This window comes from Argopecten irradians, chromosome 2 (genome assembly GCF_041381155.1).
Source record: "Argopecten irradians isolate NY chromosome 2, Ai_NY, whole genome shotgun sequence".
Classification (NCBI taxonomy): domain Eukaryota; kingdom Metazoa; phylum Mollusca; class Bivalvia; order Pectinida; family Pectinidae; genus Argopecten; species Argopecten irradians.
In genome coordinates this window covers 65,497,362-65,516,915 of record NC_091135.1, presented here as the reverse complement: position 1 = coordinate 65,516,915, position 19,554 = coordinate 65,497,362, and the positions used below count along the sequence as shown (strand labels likewise).

Below are 19,554 nucleotides of genomic sequence, written 5' to 3'. Positions count from 1 at the left end.
CAGTATCTCATAAATAACTTCTATGATGCATTGCATGATACCATAGATAAATTTCAATTTACCAACAAGATAAAAATATGTTTCAGATTAGAATCAAATAAAATTGAATCTTGTAAATAAAACTATTGAATGATCTTATTTAATTCACAATAAACATTAAAATTCGCTTTTGAACATATATCTATATTATCAATTGAGGTCAAGAAATAAATATTCCAGGAATAAATGAATTTTTAAAACTAAATGGTACATACAACCACAAATTATATAATTTCACAGAAAATGAACTGTCTCTAATCTCATATGTATATAATTTTTAAATGGTGTATTTGAAGTTAAAACTTTTTAAAACTAGATTATGACCACTGAATGTATTCGTTGCTACAGTCAGATGGTGTGCTGAACTACCACCACACTCCCTGTCTGATAGATATGATCACCTACGGCTCTATCATCATCCCTGACCTCAAGGTCAATGTGTCCGACCAGTTCATCACCCCTGAACAGCGTTACCATAACTACGTGCCTGGCTCTGGCGTAGGCCACCTCAGTCTGTTTGGTAAGTGGTGTTTTCAGCGCAGGATATATCACTTTCTGTGTATGGTGGAATGTATTTGGTAGTATTTCAATTTCAGTATTTAGCTAGAAAACTAGAAACAAAACGTTTCATTCTAGTACTATTCCTTTTATTTTCATTTCTTTTATTCTGGGGTTCTAAAATAGTATTTGTGGAAGGTGACGGTGTACCTGAGACGTTATTATTTTATTTATTATAGTGTGGATAGCCGAGTGGGAAGATATTCTACTATAAGTGCATGGTCAATAGTGCACCACCTACAAATTTGTGCAACATAAAGTAGTTGTTAGGCACTGGCTGTAAGATGAGTTTTCTCTGTGTACTCCAGATTTCATTACATATTTGTTTATAGTTCAGGTATATAATACACAAACAATAAACTGAATCACTGTGTTTGGTGTGTTTGTAGGTGACGTTGTGACCCCCGGTTTCTTTGTTGATTACCCGACAGCAGAAGATATCATGTACCGACCCTATGGAGCTGCAGAAATGAACATGTTTAACTTTGCCTTTAATCTCATTACACTTAAATTCAAGAAAGCTAACCAGCAATTACCCAATGATGTTCTTAAAAGGACCCTGCACTATATGAACATTGGTATGTACCTGGATTTATCATGTATTGAGTTTTAGTTATATTGAAAGTCTTGTGAACTTATATTAATATAAAAGATTTTGAATTGATAAATCATTGCTAACCTATCTAACTCATCATCAATATAACATTTCTTCAAGCATGGTGATCTTTTTTACAGGATTACAGAGACAGTTAAGTTATATGAAGGCGGATGGATCCTTTAAAATGTTTCGCGACGACAACAGATCAAGCATCTGGTATGTTTCTACCAACAGATAGGTGCTCATTCAAGCAGAACAGTTACAAAATATTTATACAGGAAAATGTTTGATGTTTTCTAGATAATTGTGATGTTAACAACAAATTAAATTATTGGTAGTTTCTTAGCTATTTCAAACATAATGTCAAGAAATTCTGAAATAAATCAAGACTCCTTTAAATTTGAATGTCTTTGTTTACTGATTGTCATCATTAAATTATTGTGATGAGTATTAAAACAAATTTTTAACCGTTATATTGTGATTTTTGCCTTGCAGGTTAACAGCCTTTGTTGCCCAGACGCTTCACGAGGCCAGATTTGGTGAATGGGAGAAAGATTTGTTTATCAAACTTGAGCTTATCAATAAAATTGTTGTTTGGATCTGTGAGAAGCAGAACAATGTCACCGGAGAGTTCTATGATAATCAAGTTCCTGTGTACGATAGAAATTATGTAAGTTATATTTATGATTGTCAAATATTTGAAATTGTTTAAATACTTTCTATGATTGTCAAGTGTCTGTTCACAATAAGGATTTTAATGGAAATTAATTTTACCTTTGAGGAAGCAGCAAATGTTAGTGTGACCGAAGTTAGATATCTTCAATTAAGTTTTGAAAAAAATGAGTACATGAATAAATTGTGATATTTTGAAGAACCCAGAACACTGATTCAATTAGCATTGTAATGAGGGAACATGTACTCATGTTATAAATGACCTAATATTAAAGTAATTTGATAACTGTTGGTTTGTCTATTTTTCAGGCTTCCAGAAGTGAAATGATGGCAGCCAAACTGACAGGTCATCCTGTTCCTCTCACAGCATATGTCCTTATAGCGTTGTATAAGATAACGGACGTTTCAGAGGTATGTAATCACAGCATACATCCTTATAGCGTTGTATAAGATAACGGACGTTTCAGAGGTATGTAATCACAGCCTATGTCTTTATAGCGTTGTATAAGATAACGGACATTTCAGAAGTATGTAATCACAGCCTATGTCTTTATAGCGTTGTATAAGATAACGGACGTTTCAGAGGTATGTAATCACAGCATATGTCCTTATAGCTTTGTATAAGATAATGGACATTTCAGAGGTATGTTATCACAGCATATGTCCTAAAAGCTTTGTATAAGAAAACGGACGTTTCAGAGGTATGTAATCACAGCCTATGTCTTTAAAGCGTTGTATAAGATAACAGATGTTTCAGAGGTATGTAATCACAGCATATGTCCTTATAGCGTTGTATAAGATAACAGACGTTTCAGAGGTATGTTATCACAGCATACGTCCTTATAGCGTTGTATAAGATAACGGACGTTTCAGAGGTATGTAATCACAGCCTATGTCTTTATAGCGTTGTATAAGATAACAGACGTTTCAGAGGTATGTAATCATAGCCTATGTCTTTATAGCGTTGTATAAGATAACAGACGTTTCAGAGGTATGTAATCACAGCCTATGTCTTTATAGTGTTGTATAAGATAACGGACGTTTCAGAGGTATGTTATCACAGCGTACGTCCTTATAGCTTTGTATAAGATAACGGACATTTCAGAGGTATGTTATCACAGCATACGTCCCTATAGCATTGTATAATGTTGTAAGACGTTTCAGAGGTACATGTATAAAGGCTTTAGCATAACAGGTTTGGCACTCCACTTTAAGGATTGGTTTACTGAGAAGTTGACAGTGTTTATTAGGTCACCTGAGACAAAGTCTCAAGTGACATATTCTAATCGCCTTTTGTCCGTCGTCGTGTGTCTTGTGTCTGTAAACAATTCACATTTTCGACTTCTTCTCCAAAACTGCTGAAGCAAATTCAATGAAATTTTGCACACACCTTTTAAGGCATAAGGCCAATCAAAATTGTGAATTAATGTCTCCACACCCCAGAGGGATTTGGGAGGGCCCAAAAGGGGTAAAATTGACTAAAATTTCAAAAATCTTTTTCTTCACTTACAGATGTGGTAGAATCAAATGCTTTTCATAGATAAAGATCCTTTACCAAAGTTGTAACTTTTATGACCCTAGGGGGTCTTGTATATCCCACTAGAGAGGGTGTCAAGTTTAATTTATATAGGAAAAACACATTTAGTAGTGCCTTTTGCTATTTTAAGATTTAACATTTTAACATCCATATCAGTCCTCACTGACGACCCCCTTGGGACCAGAGGGGCGGGGCCAAATAGGGTCAAAATGACTAAATTTTCAAAAAATCTTCTTCAAAGTTTTCAGGTTTGATGAAAGCAAATACTCTTCATAGATTAAAAAGTCAAATCTATAAAATCACTGACCGACTTAAAGGGCTGATGTATAGTGTTTATATGTCTTTGTTTAATTCTATATGCAAACTCAGATGACCATTAAGGCCCATGGGCCTCTTGTTTGGTGATATGCTTACCTTGAAACAAAATTAGAGTCCAAAGTTTTTCTAAATGAGTTGAAATTAAAATGAAAATATGTAAAATAAGTACAGCGTTAGGCTGTCTGTTAATATTTATAACAATATGTCTTTATTATATTAGGAGGCACAGAGTTGTATAGAGAAAGCCAGACAGAGAGCTTCCGAGTACTTATCTACAAGAACCTCCGAGATCGAAGCCAGTAATGAAATCTTCCACATGGCAATCACGGCCTACGCTCTATCTCTCAGCCAGCAGAGAAGTCGAACCATATTTGATAAGTTGTGGGCCAAGAGAAAAAAGAGTAAGTAAATGCTTACTGAATCTTTTGGACTATTTTTCTGCAAAAAGGGGGGAAATGCACCAAGAATTTGCATTGTTCTTGAAAGTTAAGCATTTGTGAGGATCAATATCAAATGTTACTAATTAATTAGATCAATATTGTATTAAGAGGTTAATAAGTTCATTATACATAATTTTCCAAGAGTTTGTCTTGTTTTCATTGCATGTCATTTTTTTTTAAATTGTAAAAAAAGATGTTGCAGTTTTGAAAATCTTCTCTTGTCTCAATTTGTTATGGAACTTGAACATAATTTCATAATTAAAAAAATTGGAAACTTTTTTTTCTTTAAATCTTCTGTACAGGTGAAGAGTTCTACTTTGCGGATGACCCTGTTCGAGAGAATCCATCTGATTTTGTGAACACTGTGCGATATCTGCTGCCCAGAGTAGAGTTGATGAATGATGCCCATGCTGTACAGAGTACGGCCTATGCTCTCATGGCACACATCAACCATTTTGGATCATCATCTGGAGATTATAAAGTACAGCGAGACTCCATGATGCGATGGCTGCAGACCATGCGAAATTATATTGGAGCCTTTGCTTCCTCACAGGTACTTAATATGTTTTACTGTCAATAGTATAAGTGTTGGGGGTGTCACTGATGTAATCGCTCGCTCTCAGGCTAAGTCGGTCACATAGCAGGTTTAATGATGCTGTGAGATACCCAGCGCCATTAGTAACAAGGCCTCTCATTGGCTATCGCGGCGACTGAAAGATGTGGCCTATGTTACCTTGCTCTTCAGTTTACCTTAGTCTGTTAGTGTTGCAAGCCTCGATGTGATCTACATTCAGGCTGATAAATATATTTCTCGGATAATACCCATATGTAAATGTATTGTACTAACAAAGTCAATTTTAAAATAACAAATCCACCGATTTTACTGGTTTTTTTTTTCAATTATAAGTGGCAAAATACAAGGCAAACACAACCCACACATAATTCTGTTCAAATACACCACTATGTTTAATTTACCGGACACCGGGTCAAAATGAAACAATTTACAGGTAATAAGTTTTGAAGTTAAAAAAAACAATAAACAACAAATTCAGAATAAATATTGTGAAACTTAATAAAAATCAATATCATATGGGTTTTATTACCCAAAATAATTTTTCAAACTGGATTTAATAATCTGTGAATACATCTTTCGTAGTAGAGAATTGTGTGTAGGTTATTCCAAACATGGTAAAGTAATGAGAAGCATCATGGCGGCCAAGTGAACAGTGTCGGAGATGCGAGTTGAAATGTGCTTACAAACATAATTAAGACATGAAGGTGGGTAAAAGGATAATAAGTTTATTTCAGAAATGTTGGTTATTGTTGGATTTAATTGCAAATGTAAATGACACACGTGAATTGTATCATTCTCACTGCTGGATGTTTGGCAACACTATGGTCAGTGGGAGGGATCGTAGCTCTGACACAGACCATCTGTCAGAAATCCTCCGTCCATCATTCAGAGCTATGTTGTTAAAGCCAGTTGTCAGGGTTGTACCTCTCTCTTTCAAAAGAGCGAGTGCAATAACCCATCCCTCAAAACATTATCTGGAGCAATGTAATGGTGGACTATATTCAATATATCCTACACAATACCTATTTCCTTTATATGACAGGACACATTGGCTGCCATGGAGTCCCTGTACGCCTTTACACAGGTCGACCCGAACAGGAATGTGTTTGATATGTTTATGGAGCTGGAATCATCTGCCTCCCCTGAATGGAAGTCTCTGATGTTGATGAACAAGCACAACTATACCAACCTACAGGAAGCTTTCGTATGTTTCTTCAATTTTCATTTTTAATTTGAGTAGCATTAGCTAAAATAATGTTGAATTAGTTGTGTTTTAATAACAACTTTGATTTGGTGGATGCAGTCCTCCTTTAATGTGTATATTTTTAGATTTGTACAAAACCTTTTGTAAATCTGTTAAATGATACAATTATATAAGACCAAGAACTGACATTACTAGAGAAATGGGAAGCCTGTGTAGTAGCAATGGTCGTATAGACTACCATTCATACAGCTCTGATTTAATCCTATAGAAAAAGATATGCTTCTGTTGTTTGTTGCTGATAGGCCAATGTAAGAAATAGCATGCAGCAGATAGCTATACTTCTAACCGAAGAGACAAAAATGTTATTTTGATATGTGTCATAAATAATGTCATACTTGTAGCTAAACAGTTATAGTATATGATAACTGAATGGGCTTTATCTTTTCTCATATCTCTTCTGATTCTCTTACAGCTTCCTAAGGTGTATGGTCAAGTAAGAGTGACCGCCAAGGGGACTGGCAGGGCTCTTATACAGGTATGTAATGATATACAGGTATATCAAAGGTAATCTATTGCACTTTTGGCTGAGGTGGACACACTTATAGAGAAGATATGATGCAATAAACAAAGAGAACTTATCCATAAGTTTTTCTATCAAAATAAAGAATGTTTCATCAACTTTCTTAGTTGAACATCTTTAAATCAGTGATTTTGTGATGTATAACTTGACTTGTTACAGCTGACCACCACGGTCAATGTGGAGTACGCCTGGCAGATCAAGAACACCGTGGACAGTAAACGCTTCTACCTCCTTGACCTTGATTACCTTCAGTTCAGCGGCAGGAATTTCTCTACTATGGAAATGATGCCCTGTGTAAGGTAGGGAAATGATTATAGATTTTATATTACGGTTATTTTGGGATATTTTAGTCATTAACTGCTCAAGCATTTAAGGTAAGCAATAGTTTCTTTTAGAGATATTGATTATAGCCAAGGCGAGATGATCTTGGAATATTGCTTCAGCTTCTCAAATGGAGATATATGCAATTCTCTCTTTTGCCTTTGTATGACAAAACTTGTGCCCTGCAGGTTTATAGAGTAGATAATTATGTTTTCAAGGAATAATTTTCTTTTTTTTCTTTTTTTTTCTAGAAATAAAATGCAATTTTATACAGCCATTTAATAACTGAAGTGTACCAAATTATACTACTTTGTAACTCCATTTCTTGGCCAGAAACAAATAAAGCATATTTTTACCATGGAAATGTTGCATTTATTTGGCACTTGATGATTTATCTAAATTTAATTATCCCCCGCCCAACGAAGTTGGCGGGGGATATACAAATGGGTTCCGTCCGTCCGTCCGTACGAATGGTTTCCGAAGCATAACTCTAAAACCAGTAGTTTGTTTGTTTGAGTTTTACGGCCCATCGACAACTAAGGTCATTTAAAACCAGTAGAGATATTTCCACGAAACTTCATACACACATTGGTCTTATGGTCTAGTAGTGCCTTTTGCTATTTTAAGGTTTTCACTTTTTGTACTTTTTTCTGTAACCATGGAAACATTGCTGAAAATGGCAGATTTTTGTGTAAGAATCGTTTCCGGAGCACAACTCTAAAACCAGCAGAGATATTTCCATGAAACTTCATAGACACATTGGTCTTATGGTCTAGTAGTGCCTTTTGCTATTTTAAGGTTTTCACTTTTTGTACTTTTTTCTGTAACCATGGAAACATTGCTGAAAATATTATATTTTTGTACCAGGTTCGTTTCCGCAGCATAACTGGAAAACCAGCAGAGATATTTCCATGAAACTTCATACACACATTGGTCTTATGGTCTAGTAGTGCCTTTTGCTATTTTAAGGTTTCCATTTTTTGCACTTTTTCCGTAACCATGGAAACATAGCTGAAAATATTATATTTTTGTACCAGGTTCGTTTCCGCAGCATAACTGGAAAACCGGTAAAGATATATGCATGGAACTCCATAGGCACATTAGTCTTATGGTCTAGTAGTGCCTTTTGCTATTTTAAGGTTTTCACTTTTTGTACTTTTTTCTGTAACCATGGAAACATTGCTGAAAATGGCAGATTTTTGTGTAAGAATCGTTTCCGGAGCACAACTCTAAAACCAGCAGAGATATTTCCATGAAACTTCATAGACACATTGTTCTTATGGTCTAGTAGTACCTTTTGCTATTTTTAGGTTTTCACTTTTTGTGCTTTTTTCTGTAACCATAGAAACATTGCTGAAAATATCATATTTTTGTAGCAGGTTCATTTCAGGAGCATAACTCTAAAACCAGCAGAGATATTTCCACGAATCTTCATAGACACATTTCTTTTTATGGTCTAGTACGTAGTACCTTTTGCTATTTTTTAGGTTTTCATTTTTTGCACTTTTTTCTGTTACCATGGAAACATTGCTGAAAATATTATGGTAAATGGTAAATGTTACTTTGCAAAACTCTACCCATCTTTGTGTATATAGTCTCATATAAATGTCAAGGCTGTATACCTGATTCAACAATTGCAGCCCCGCTCTACTTGAATTATACTCCATCTTTCTTTAGCTCAACTTCCTTTTTCCTGTTTTTTTTCATACACATAAGTCTCCACAATCAAACTTACTTCAGCTTTGATATCTCCATTGGCGGGGGATCCGAATGACTATGTCCTTGTTTATATTTACTTAATAAATACCTTAAGATCAAACAAAATCTGAAATAATTTCTGTGGTATTTACTGACTGATGATTACCCTGTGAATTTGTCATTTGTAGCTGGATTTACACACAAAAATCGATGACCTCTGGCCTCAGTGTCCTTGAAATAGACATGCCGTCTGGTTACGTAGTAATGAACGACACCCTCAGAAATCTTGTGTTGAACAAGACTGTAAGAAATCTACAACGTGCTGAATTCTACAACAGAAAAGTTGTATTCTACTTTGATTATGTAAGTTTGTGTTTGATTCACACTATCAGGTAATATACTTTTGATAGCTGTACTTAGTAATAGAAATGTGGTTTGAAGTCTTCATTGAGGCAGTTGGCAGATGCAGACTGTAGGTCGGTACTTTTTCTGGAACACTGAAATTCCTCCTTTACTACAACCTCGCACCATAGCTGTAAATGGTTCATAAAACATAAAAATATCGAAAAAATTGAAAGTAACAATTCCACCCCTGACCTGATTGAAGCTGGGAAATTATATTGATTTCATCAAATATGTGATAACTCATAACTGATGAACGTTATTGTTCCAGTTGGACCAGAGTCGATCATGTGTCCGGTTCCAGGCACATCGTTGGTATCCCGTCGCTAACATGACTATTCAACACAAGATGCGACTATTTGACTACTATGAGCCAGGTAAGACACATTGTAACTATGGTAAACTTTTCCTTGTTATAAAATGTTGACCATCATGATTTTCTGGTCAGAATTATTGTTGAATGTCTTAACATATAACATGATTAAGTTTGTGTTTTGATTTGATATGTTTTCCAATCCATATTGAACCAAAAACAGTGGCAAAATTCATTTGACATTCATCTTTTGTTTGTATGCAACCTATGATTTATGATTGATATAAATGGCTTCTATTTGTTAATGTCAACTGATATCCAGAAAAGATGTCAAATATTCTATTGATAATAGCTTCATATTGTTTTAATTTTCATTTTCTAGGTTTCCATAACACTACCATGTATACAACATACAATTTGTTCAATCTCAACATCTGCTATGTTTGTGGATCCTACCAATGTCCCTACTGTCCATTCTTCAATGTGGCGACCATCCTAAAGGCCAGTTTCACCATGGTAACACTGATTATAGGATTCCTCCTCCAAAGATATATACTTCGGGTGACATAACATCAAAACATTGCAACTGAACATTTTATCTCTCTGGTCTATTATGTTAGCACGCTAAAAGGAACCAGAGTCATCTGATGCTGAAAATTCATGACTTTTTAAAATAGTTAAATATTAATCTCGGTCAATAAATAAACGGATTGATTTTGTAAGTTGATTGTTCTGAAGAAAAAGAAATATTTTGGAAGAAAGATACCTTTATGCGATAAATATGTTTGAATGTACTATATAAAAGCTTATGGTATAAAGAAGATTTTTTTTAATCTAAACATATTGAACTGTCTTATACATATCTATTGTGCCATTAAAAGCTCATATAGTTTTGTTTATGTTATGTACAAAAAATGTATGTTGGACATTTTGTGTAAAATAACTGATGTGATAAAAAATTGTCGTTCCCCCTGTAATTAAAAATTAAGCCATGTTAGCTATTGGCTTCTTGTGCTGTGAGACTGGAATGTCTTGAAACTAAATGAAAATTGTAACCAATTCATTATTGAAATCAAAACAATGATGCAATTTTGTAAATTTTTAATTGATTACCTGATTTCAAATAAGTTGTTTGCATGTTTCTTACACTTATGTTTTTCTCTTTTTTTGTAAATAATAATAAAGTTCTCGACACAATAGCAATATGTAAACCAAGTTTTAAACATCTTCAGTTATTGATTTTTATATGAGCAGCTCATATTTCTTTTCTGTTTAACATTCCTAATTGTTGGATTAGTGATTTTGTATAAATATTTTGTATAATATGTAGATAATAAACAAGGATGTAAATACTTTTTTGTAAAATATGTATGTAGAGTTATCATGGAATATTTTTATATCAAATCAGGAATGAGAGAAATTGTAAGTCATTAATTGTAAGAATGATCATTATTTTACAAAAAGAATATATCCCTCCTATGATTGATGAGTGAAGATTTCTTACAAATGAATGCTTGAGTTTTTACGAGTAAATGAACAAAAGTCTGTATGTGAGAAATTGATGAGTGGAGAATGAAGAGAAATATGAATATAATTGGATATAATTATAGAAGCTGATTGAAGAACCCACACCGTAGATAAAGCTTCCATCTCAAACCTCTCACTGGCTTTCTTGTACATGATCTTACACCATCTATTTCCTTTTTATGGTCTTCATAAGATTGGTTTTAGAGTTCTTTCTTTTGCTGTTAAAAGTCTTCCTTCTTTTTAAATTACATTTGTATTTCATTCCCCACTTGAATGAGAGCTACCTTGTATATACACCCATGTGAGAGAGGAATCCTCATGAAAAATAATCTTGTGAAAAAATCATTCCATTCATATTCTGTAATAGTTTAAAATTTTCATCAAAAAAGTGCTGATAATGTATGCAGGGATATTATTTGGTTACTATATAGTAACTGATGGTAAAAGATTTTCCACAAATTGTCATGCATGCAGATTTCACCTTAAGTGCTGTCTGTTACTAAGTACCTTGTAATATAGCTACATTGGGTTTTCAGTAGTTCTTATATGTTTACATTGGTAATGAATCTTAGACCAGACAATTCACAAAAGCGTAAATCTTCAAAAGGAAATGAAATAGAGATATACACATCCAAGTACATGTACTGCAGCAATACAGGATATGTATCCATGTGTGTAGTCAAGATTGAAATTTAACCACTAAATATGTGATGAGTTGTTGGTAAGATTTTGAAAATGTTTTTTTTGTTGTAAACTTTAATATTTGCCGTAGAAACATCATATACAAGTTTGAAGAATGTGATTTATTCTATTAATATAAATGTACAATGTATTTATATGTGGAGGTTTTTACAGAAATAAATGTAGATGTAAAAGAGAAATCATAAACATTAATTAGGTTACAATAAAGAACAAATCATAAATGACTCAAGGAATTATTTACAAAGAGATCCCAATTATAATCTTTAAACAAGAAAATGAGAAATTAGAAATGTATCTACTAAGATTTTGTACATAGCGCTGTAAACGATTTGTGCATGGCTCTCTCTGTGGACATTGGATAACTAAAAGGCTTTACCAGGGACATCCCCGGCTACCATGCAGGGACATCCTCGGCTATTCCATAGACCCCCCCTGGCTTTACCCATCTGAATAATATCTGAGGATGCTGATCCTTGTCCTCTTCACAAGGTGCTGGACCAGTGTCGCACTAGTGTGCAAAGATGAGCTTACAATATGATTACCTTTCTGTATCCAAGGTGATTTATATAAATGAGACTAGCTTACATCATGTAATTTGATGGAGAGGTTATTGATAAAGTTACTTGGCGACCATTTCACACCTATCAAGTGGTGAAGTTGTGTTTTAGAAATATCAAAGCACTAAATCACATATCACATTGATTTTGGTGAAATTAAATTTCTATGCATAGCTAATAAACAAAAGTTTATTGAAATAACACATTGTGTTTTCAGTATGTAATTCCTATTGCACGGCTTTAATTGTATTTTGTGCACCTAACTTTTTGTGTAATAGATTTATATTGTATAATTGTAAAATATACCAATAGGATAACTTGATGAGAATTAACATGATGTAAGCAGTCTCCTATATGGCTGATCCTTGGGTAAAATCATCACATCTGTAATTAAGTCCATTGTTCACTGTAAACTTTTACACGAATCAAACATGTAATTTTATACAAAAAGAAAAAAATAAATTTACCATATTTTCTACATAACTTGATTTGTTTGTTAAGTGTTAGACAACATATTCTACTAGTTATGGGTCTATTTTTGTCTGGGCACTACAGAACTTGATGCCGTCTACTTGTATCCATTAGCATCACTTTGACCTTGACAGCAAGGTTAAAGTAAAAAAAAGTTTGTGTTTTTTTAAACATTTGCCAGCAATGATTTACCTGTAAATTAGGTCACATGTACCATAGAGACTATGCAACACAATGTCATTTGGTCATTTTTTGTCTTAAGGTTAAAGATGCTCCACTGCTGACAAATAGTATTTTTTCACTATCAAAAACATGATCAGACAATTTAGTATTTTTCTGGAGTTACAAAAGTTACTTACTTTAAACCATTACCACCATTGAAAAGTTTGAACTTCTAATTTTACTTAAAGCTGACAATGCAAGTTAAAAACATGCATTTGAAATTAAAAATAAAAAGATAACGAAATGTTATTTTCGAAAATTGTTTCTGAGACATCCCCTAGTTATGACAGTGCGGTATCTAAGAAAGTGGCAGCCATTTTTCTTTTGCTCTGCTAAGCCCCTATATAAAGCACGGGACACTTGACACACGTGTCATTCTAAACATGTCTTGTCTCAGATACACATACCCCGATATTGCAAATAACAATGTCAAATTGAAAATAAACACTGCACTCAGCTGACAATATTTCATTGAAGTAATGGATGAATGTGTTGTCAGCTATATCCCAAGATATGTCCAATACGAACTAATAAAACACTTCAATATACACTAGGTTTTACATGTACATGTAAATCGACAAGTGTGTGTCCTTGATAGTTGTCGCTCGTTCGGGTCAGGTACTATAGTCACGTGTATATGGAGAGTTGAGTGCATCGAGTACGATGATATACGTGGAGATATGTGGACGGATTATTGTTTGGATTTCTATTCACTGGCGTTGAAATTTTATTTTGAGAAACATCTAAATGACAACTTATGTACATGAATGAGCGCACGTGTGTCGATTCACGCGCTTTATATAGGGGTCGGTGAGTCGTCAGAATGTTAAACAAAAATGGCTGTCCTAAACCGGGGAATGTCTCATAAACGATTCTTGAAATTCGAGTACACTTATTTAAAAAAAAAAAAATCATTTTAATAAATTTAACTTGCATTGTCAGCTTTAAGTTAACAAGAGATCCCAGAGGGATCTTGGCGCCCACCAATGAATGATCTATGTCTGACAATGGAAAGAGGGATCTTTTCTCTGCTTTTCAAACTTTTGCAATCATACTACATATAAAATTTGAGACAGATCGCTTCAGTACTTTCTGAGAAATAGCAGTAACAAACTTCAACTATCAAAATCCAAGATGCCTCCTTGGTGGCCATCTTGTTGATCGATCGGTCCCAAATCGAAATATGCACAACTAGGGCCCTAGGGGAACCTATACATGAAATTTGAGACAGATTCATTCGACACTTTCTGAGAAATAGCGATAACAATCTTTAACTATCAAAATCTAAGATGGCAGGCTGGCGGCCATTTTGTTGACCGATCGATCCAGAAACGCATTATGCACAAATAGAGCCCCAGGGGAACCTACATATGAAATTTGAGAAAGATCCCTTCAGTACTTTGTGAGAAATAGCGATAACAATCTTTAACTATCAAAATCCAAGATGGCTGCCTGACCGCCATTTTGTTGACGGATCGATCCAAAAACGCATTATGCACAACTAGAGCCCTAGGGGAACCTACATGTGAAATTTGAGAAAGATCCCTTAAGTACTTTGTGAGAAATAGCGATAACAATCTTTAACTATCAAAATCTAAGATGGCTGCCTGACCGCCATTTTGTTGACCTATCGATCCAAAAACGCATTATGCACAACTAGAGCCCTAGGGGAACCTACATATGAAATTTGAGAAAGATACCTTCAGTACTTTGTGAGATATAGCGATAACAATCTTTATCTATCAAAATCCAAGATGGCTGTCTGGCGGCCATCTTGCGATCGTTTCCCAAAACGCAATATGCACAACTAGAGCCCTAAGCTAGGGGAACCTACATATGAAATTTGAGAAAGAGCCCTTCAGTACTTTCTGAGAAATAGCGATAACAAGAATTGTTAACGGAAGGACGGACGACGGACCACGGACAAAAAGCGATTTGAAAAGCCCACATCGATGATGGTGGGCTGCTAAAAATATAAAAAATAATCAATTGCATCCCGAAAAAATTCCATGGCACAATGTCCTAAAGGTATTTAAGTACTGATTGCACATGCACCAAAGGCAAAATAAATTATTTTATATTATTTTTTGGTTTAATTAGACATATATATACGATTAAACACCAATTATTATGCAAATGGCAAATATCATTTATGCTCTGTCAACGGTGGATCATCTTTAAAAATATCTTTTTTCAAAGATGCAAACCAGCAGATGATAATGTGATGGTATGCTAGGATGAAAGGCTTTTGTGACAGATATTCTTCAAATATCACCAGATCAAAGTAGAAACTAGATCCGTATATACGTACATAACTGGATAATTTTAATTTGTTCATTCTGCAAAGAAACTGAAGACAATAACCAGGGTCAATGGACCCAAATCCTTTGCTAAAGTTAACGTATACCCAATAAAACTAATCAAAAATGATTGGGACCTTGTTAGTCCTTCATCTTGGCATGCAATGCTACATGCCCAATATCGTGCCTCTAGGCATATTCGTTATTGGCAAGTGGATTAGAGAATTTAGCCTATTTGACCCCTGTGACATAGAATGAAGATTATGGTCATTCATTTGAACAAGCATAGCGGATCTTCATCTCAACATGCCACAGGTGCTACATTCTGTTTTTGGGCTTCTTGGTTGTAAAGAAGAAGTTGTTTAAAGTGAAATGTTGATGAACACACACTACAGAAGCTCACTTACATTTCAGATAAGTCATACCAATAAAACACTAATGCAAGCTCAGACATATCTGTATGTAAATAATCACTAACTCTGTGTCATTGTAATCTGTTTTTATTGATCATTAATCTGATGATGATATAATCTGTTACACACACGCTGTCGTTACTTCTCTCACATGTCGTTTTCTAAACATAACCAGTTTATTTTATCAGAAAGTCATAACTGACATCTTCTGGATCACATAATGCTGAAATATCAACAAAACTCTTACTTGTAAAGTAAAGATTTTACAATTATATTTCAACATAGTAAGTGCAAAACAACCATTCTTAAATATTCCATTATCTCATTCAAAATCAACCATATAACTGCACATATGTACATGTACCCATATACCCATTTATAAGGAAAAAATAACCTTAAATGTTGTCAATAACACATTACCGGTGTCATGCATAACAAGGACATAGTCATTCAGATCCCCCGCCAATGGAGATATCAAAGCTGAAGTAAGTTTGATTGTGGAGACTTATGTGTATGAAAAAAAACCAGGAAAAAGGAAGTTGAGCTAAAGAAAGATGGAGTATAATTCAAGTAGAGCGGGGCTGCAATTGTTGAATCAGGTATACAGCCTTGACATTTATATTAGACTATATACACAAAGATGGGTGGAGTTTTGCAAAGTAACATTTACCATTTACCATTTACCATGATATTTTCAGCAATGTTTCCATGGTTACAGAAAAAAAAACACAAAAAGTGAAAACCTAAAAATAGCAAAAGGCACTACTAGACCATAAGAACAATGTGTCTATGAAGTTTCATGGAAATATCTCTGCTGGTTTTAGAGTTGTGCTCCGGAAACGATTCTTACACAAAAATCTGCCATTTTCAGCAGTGTTTCCATGGTTACAGAAAAAGGTACAAAAAGTGAAAACCTTAAAATAGCAAAAGGTACTACCAGACCATAAGACTAATGTGCCTATGGAGTTCCGTGCATATATCTCAACCGGATTTTCAGTTATGCTGCGGAAACAAACCTGGTACAAAAACATGATATTTTCAGCAATGTTTCTATGGTTACAGAAAAAAGCACAAAAAGTGAAAACCTTAAAATAGCAAAAGGCACTACTAGACCATAAGAACAATGTGTCTATGAAGTTTCATGGAAATATCTCTGCTGGTTTTAGAGTTGTGCTCCGGAAATGATTCTTACACAAAAATCTGCCATTTTCAGCAATGTTTCCATGGTTACAGAAAAAAGTACAAAAAGTGAAAACCTTAAAATAGCAAAAGGCACTACTAGACCATAAGACCAACGTGTGTATGAAGTTTCGTGGAAATATCTCTACTGGTTTTAGAGTTTGCTCCGGAAACCATTCGTACGGACGGAACCCATTTGTATATCCCCCGCCAACTTTGTTGGGCGGGGATAAAAAGTACCCCCCCCCCCCCCTACCAAAAGGTATCCGGATACTTTTTATTCCTGCATAAAAAATACCCCCCCTTGCATAAAAAGTACACCCTATTAAAAATGTTCATATTCCATATATTTTGTCTAAAAATGGTTGAATTTAGTTAGAACAGAACTGAGGGTTGCAGTTATCAGTGTCTGTGACCCAAACAGAGAAATCCCCACCCCAGGGCAATTTTTGTGTGTGTGTGTATTTCAACAAGTTTGGATTGGCGAAAATCATTTGACACATACATTGGTCATTAGATCAAAAAATACTTTTTCACTGTCCTACCCCCGATGCAAGGGGGGGAGGGAGGGGGGTTACTTTTTATTCTGCATAAAAAGTACCCTCCTAACAAAAATTTCAATCTTCATGCAAATTAGTCTGAAATTGATTCAATACATAATAGTGACTCGACAGCTGTCATTTAAAACTTTCTCTTTTTATGCAGAATAAAAAGTAACCCCCTCCCCTGCCCCCAGGACAGTGCTTGTGTTTTAGTGACCTCATGGTCATTGTATGTGTCAAATGATAGTCTCTAATCAAAATTTGTTGAAATAGACCCAAAAAAGTAAAAAATAAAAAAACAAGAGGCCCATGGGCCTTAACGGTCATCTGACTCATGGCACAAAACAACAAAGTCACAGTATAAAGTATTGGTTAACGATTAATATAAACAATACAAGGAACTCCTTAGTTGAATATGTAAGTTTCTGAAAAAGGTAAATGTCATTTGTTGAACAAACTTGGTAGCCCTTCATCCAAATATGGTCGAAACCCATTCAAGGATTAATATAAGGAGGAGTCAGATTTTAAAGCCAAATTTCAGCAAAGCTCCTATTTTGGACCTCGGTCATACTATCCCCATGGGTCTTACCTCGGTCCTTTATAAAATATGATTGTCCTTACCTAAAGTTCCTCCTTCTGAATCAATTAAAACCACTATAGACCAATTTTCATTTAGATCGGAGACTGAAACCTTAAAACAGGAAGTGGGCCAGCGGCCATCTTGGAATACCAAAATCTTTACGAAAATGTTTGCATGTTGTTCAGCATCAATTAAAACCCCTATAGACCAATTTTTCATTGAGATCGGAGACTGAAACCTTAAAACAGGAAGTGGGCCAGCGACCATCTTGGAATACCAAAATCTTTACGAAAATGTTTGCATGTTGTTCGGCATCAATTAAAACCCCTATAGACCAATTTTCATTGAGATCGGAGACTGAAACCTTAAAACAGGAAGTGGGCCAGCGGCCATCTTGGAATACCAAAATCTTTACGAAAATGTTTGCATGTTGTTCGGCATCAATTAAAACCCCTATAGACCAATTTTCATTGAGATCGGAGACTGAAACCTTAAAACAGGAAGTGGGCCAGCGGCCATCTTGGAATACCAAAATCTTTACGAAAATGTTTGCATGTTGTTCGGCATCAATTAAAACCCCTATAGACCAATTTTTATTGAGATCGAGACTGAAACCTTAAAACAGGAAGTGAGCCAGCTAAAATTAAGAAAATTTGCCCTTTTGGGGCCCCCACCCCTCAGTTCCTAGGGTTCAGACTAGACTCATTTATATACAAGAGGCCCATGGGCCTTAACGGTCATCTGACTCATGGCACAAAACAACAAAGTCACAGTATAAAGCAAATTGGTTAACGATTAATATAAACAAACAATACAAGGAACTCCTTAGTTGAATATGTAAGTTTCTGAAATAGGTAAATATCATTTGTTGAACAAACTTGGTAGCCCTTCATCAATATATGGTTGTAACCAATTCAAGAATTAATATGAGGAGTCGTCAGATTTTAAAGCCAAATTTCAGCAAAGCTCCCATTTTGGACCTCCGCCGTACTATCCCCATGGGTCTTAGCTCGGTCCTTCATAAAATATGATTGTCCTCACCTAAAGTTCCCCCTTCTGAATCAGTTAAAACCCCTATAGACCAATTTTCATTGAGATCGGAGACTGAAACCTGAAAACAGGAAGTGGGCCAGTGGCCATCTTGGAATACCAAAATCTTTATGAAAATGTTTTCATGTTGTTCGGCATCAATTAAAACCCCTATAGACCAATTTTCATTGAGATCGGAGATTGAAACCTTAAAACAGGAAGTGGGCCAGCGGCCATCTTGGAATACCAAAAATCTTTACAAAAATGTTGTATGTTGTTCGGCATCAATTAAACCCCTATAAAATCATTGAGATCGAAGACCGAAACCTGAAAACAGGAATTGGGCCAGCTAAAATTAAGAAAATTTGCCCTTTTGGGGCCCAACCCCTCAGCCCCTAGGGGTCAAACCAGACTCATTTATATAAAATATGATTGTCCTTCCCCAATGATGTTTCACACCAAATATGGATGAAATTCATCCAAGGATGAAGGAGGAGTAGGATTTTAAAGCTAAAATTAAGAAAATTTGCCCTTTTAAGGCCCTACCCCTCAGCCCCTAGGGGTCGGACCAGGCTCATTTATATAATATATGATTGTCCCATCCATAATGATGTTTCACACCAAATATGGATGAAATCCATCCAAGGATGAAGGAGGAGTAGGATTTTAAAACTAAAATTAAGAAAATTTGCACTTTTGGGGCCCCACCCCTCAGCCCCTAGGGGTTGGACCAGGCTCATTTATATAAAATATGATTGCCCATCCCAAATGATGTTTC

The 19,554-nt window shown here is 35.0% G+C and overlaps 1 protein-coding gene across 1 annotated transcript in view; it reads left to right on the top strand.

The window, feature by feature from the left end:
- Positions 1 to 12,523, top strand: part of LOC138316236 (CD109 antigen-like) — a 29,021-nt gene extending 16,498 nt beyond the window's left edge. Inside the window, exons 24-36 of the mRNA XM_069257846.1 lie at positions 388 to 559; positions 987 to 1,175; positions 1,333 to 1,411; positions 1,691 to 1,865; positions 2,177 to 2,278; positions 3,943 to 4,123; positions 4,465 to 4,715; positions 5,779 to 5,940; positions 6,413 to 6,475; positions 6,680 to 6,819; positions 8,728 to 8,902; positions 9,213 to 9,318; positions 9,637 to 12,523. Of these exons, the coding sequence (XP_069113947.1) occupies positions 388 to 559; positions 987 to 1,175; positions 1,333 to 1,411; positions 1,691 to 1,865; positions 2,177 to 2,278; positions 3,943 to 4,123; positions 4,465 to 4,715; positions 5,779 to 5,940; positions 6,413 to 6,475; positions 6,680 to 6,819; positions 8,728 to 8,902; positions 9,213 to 9,318; positions 9,637 to 9,824 (1,983 nt within the window). The 3' untranslated portion in view covers positions 9,825 to 12,523. The remainder of the gene's footprint in view (positions 1 to 387; positions 560 to 986; positions 1,176 to 1,332; positions 1,412 to 1,690; positions 1,866 to 2,176; positions 2,279 to 3,942; positions 4,124 to 4,464; positions 4,716 to 5,778; positions 5,941 to 6,412; positions 6,476 to 6,679; positions 6,820 to 8,727; positions 8,903 to 9,212; positions 9,319 to 9,636) is intronic.
- The last annotated feature ends 7,031 nt before the right edge of the window (positions 12,524 to 19,554 follow it).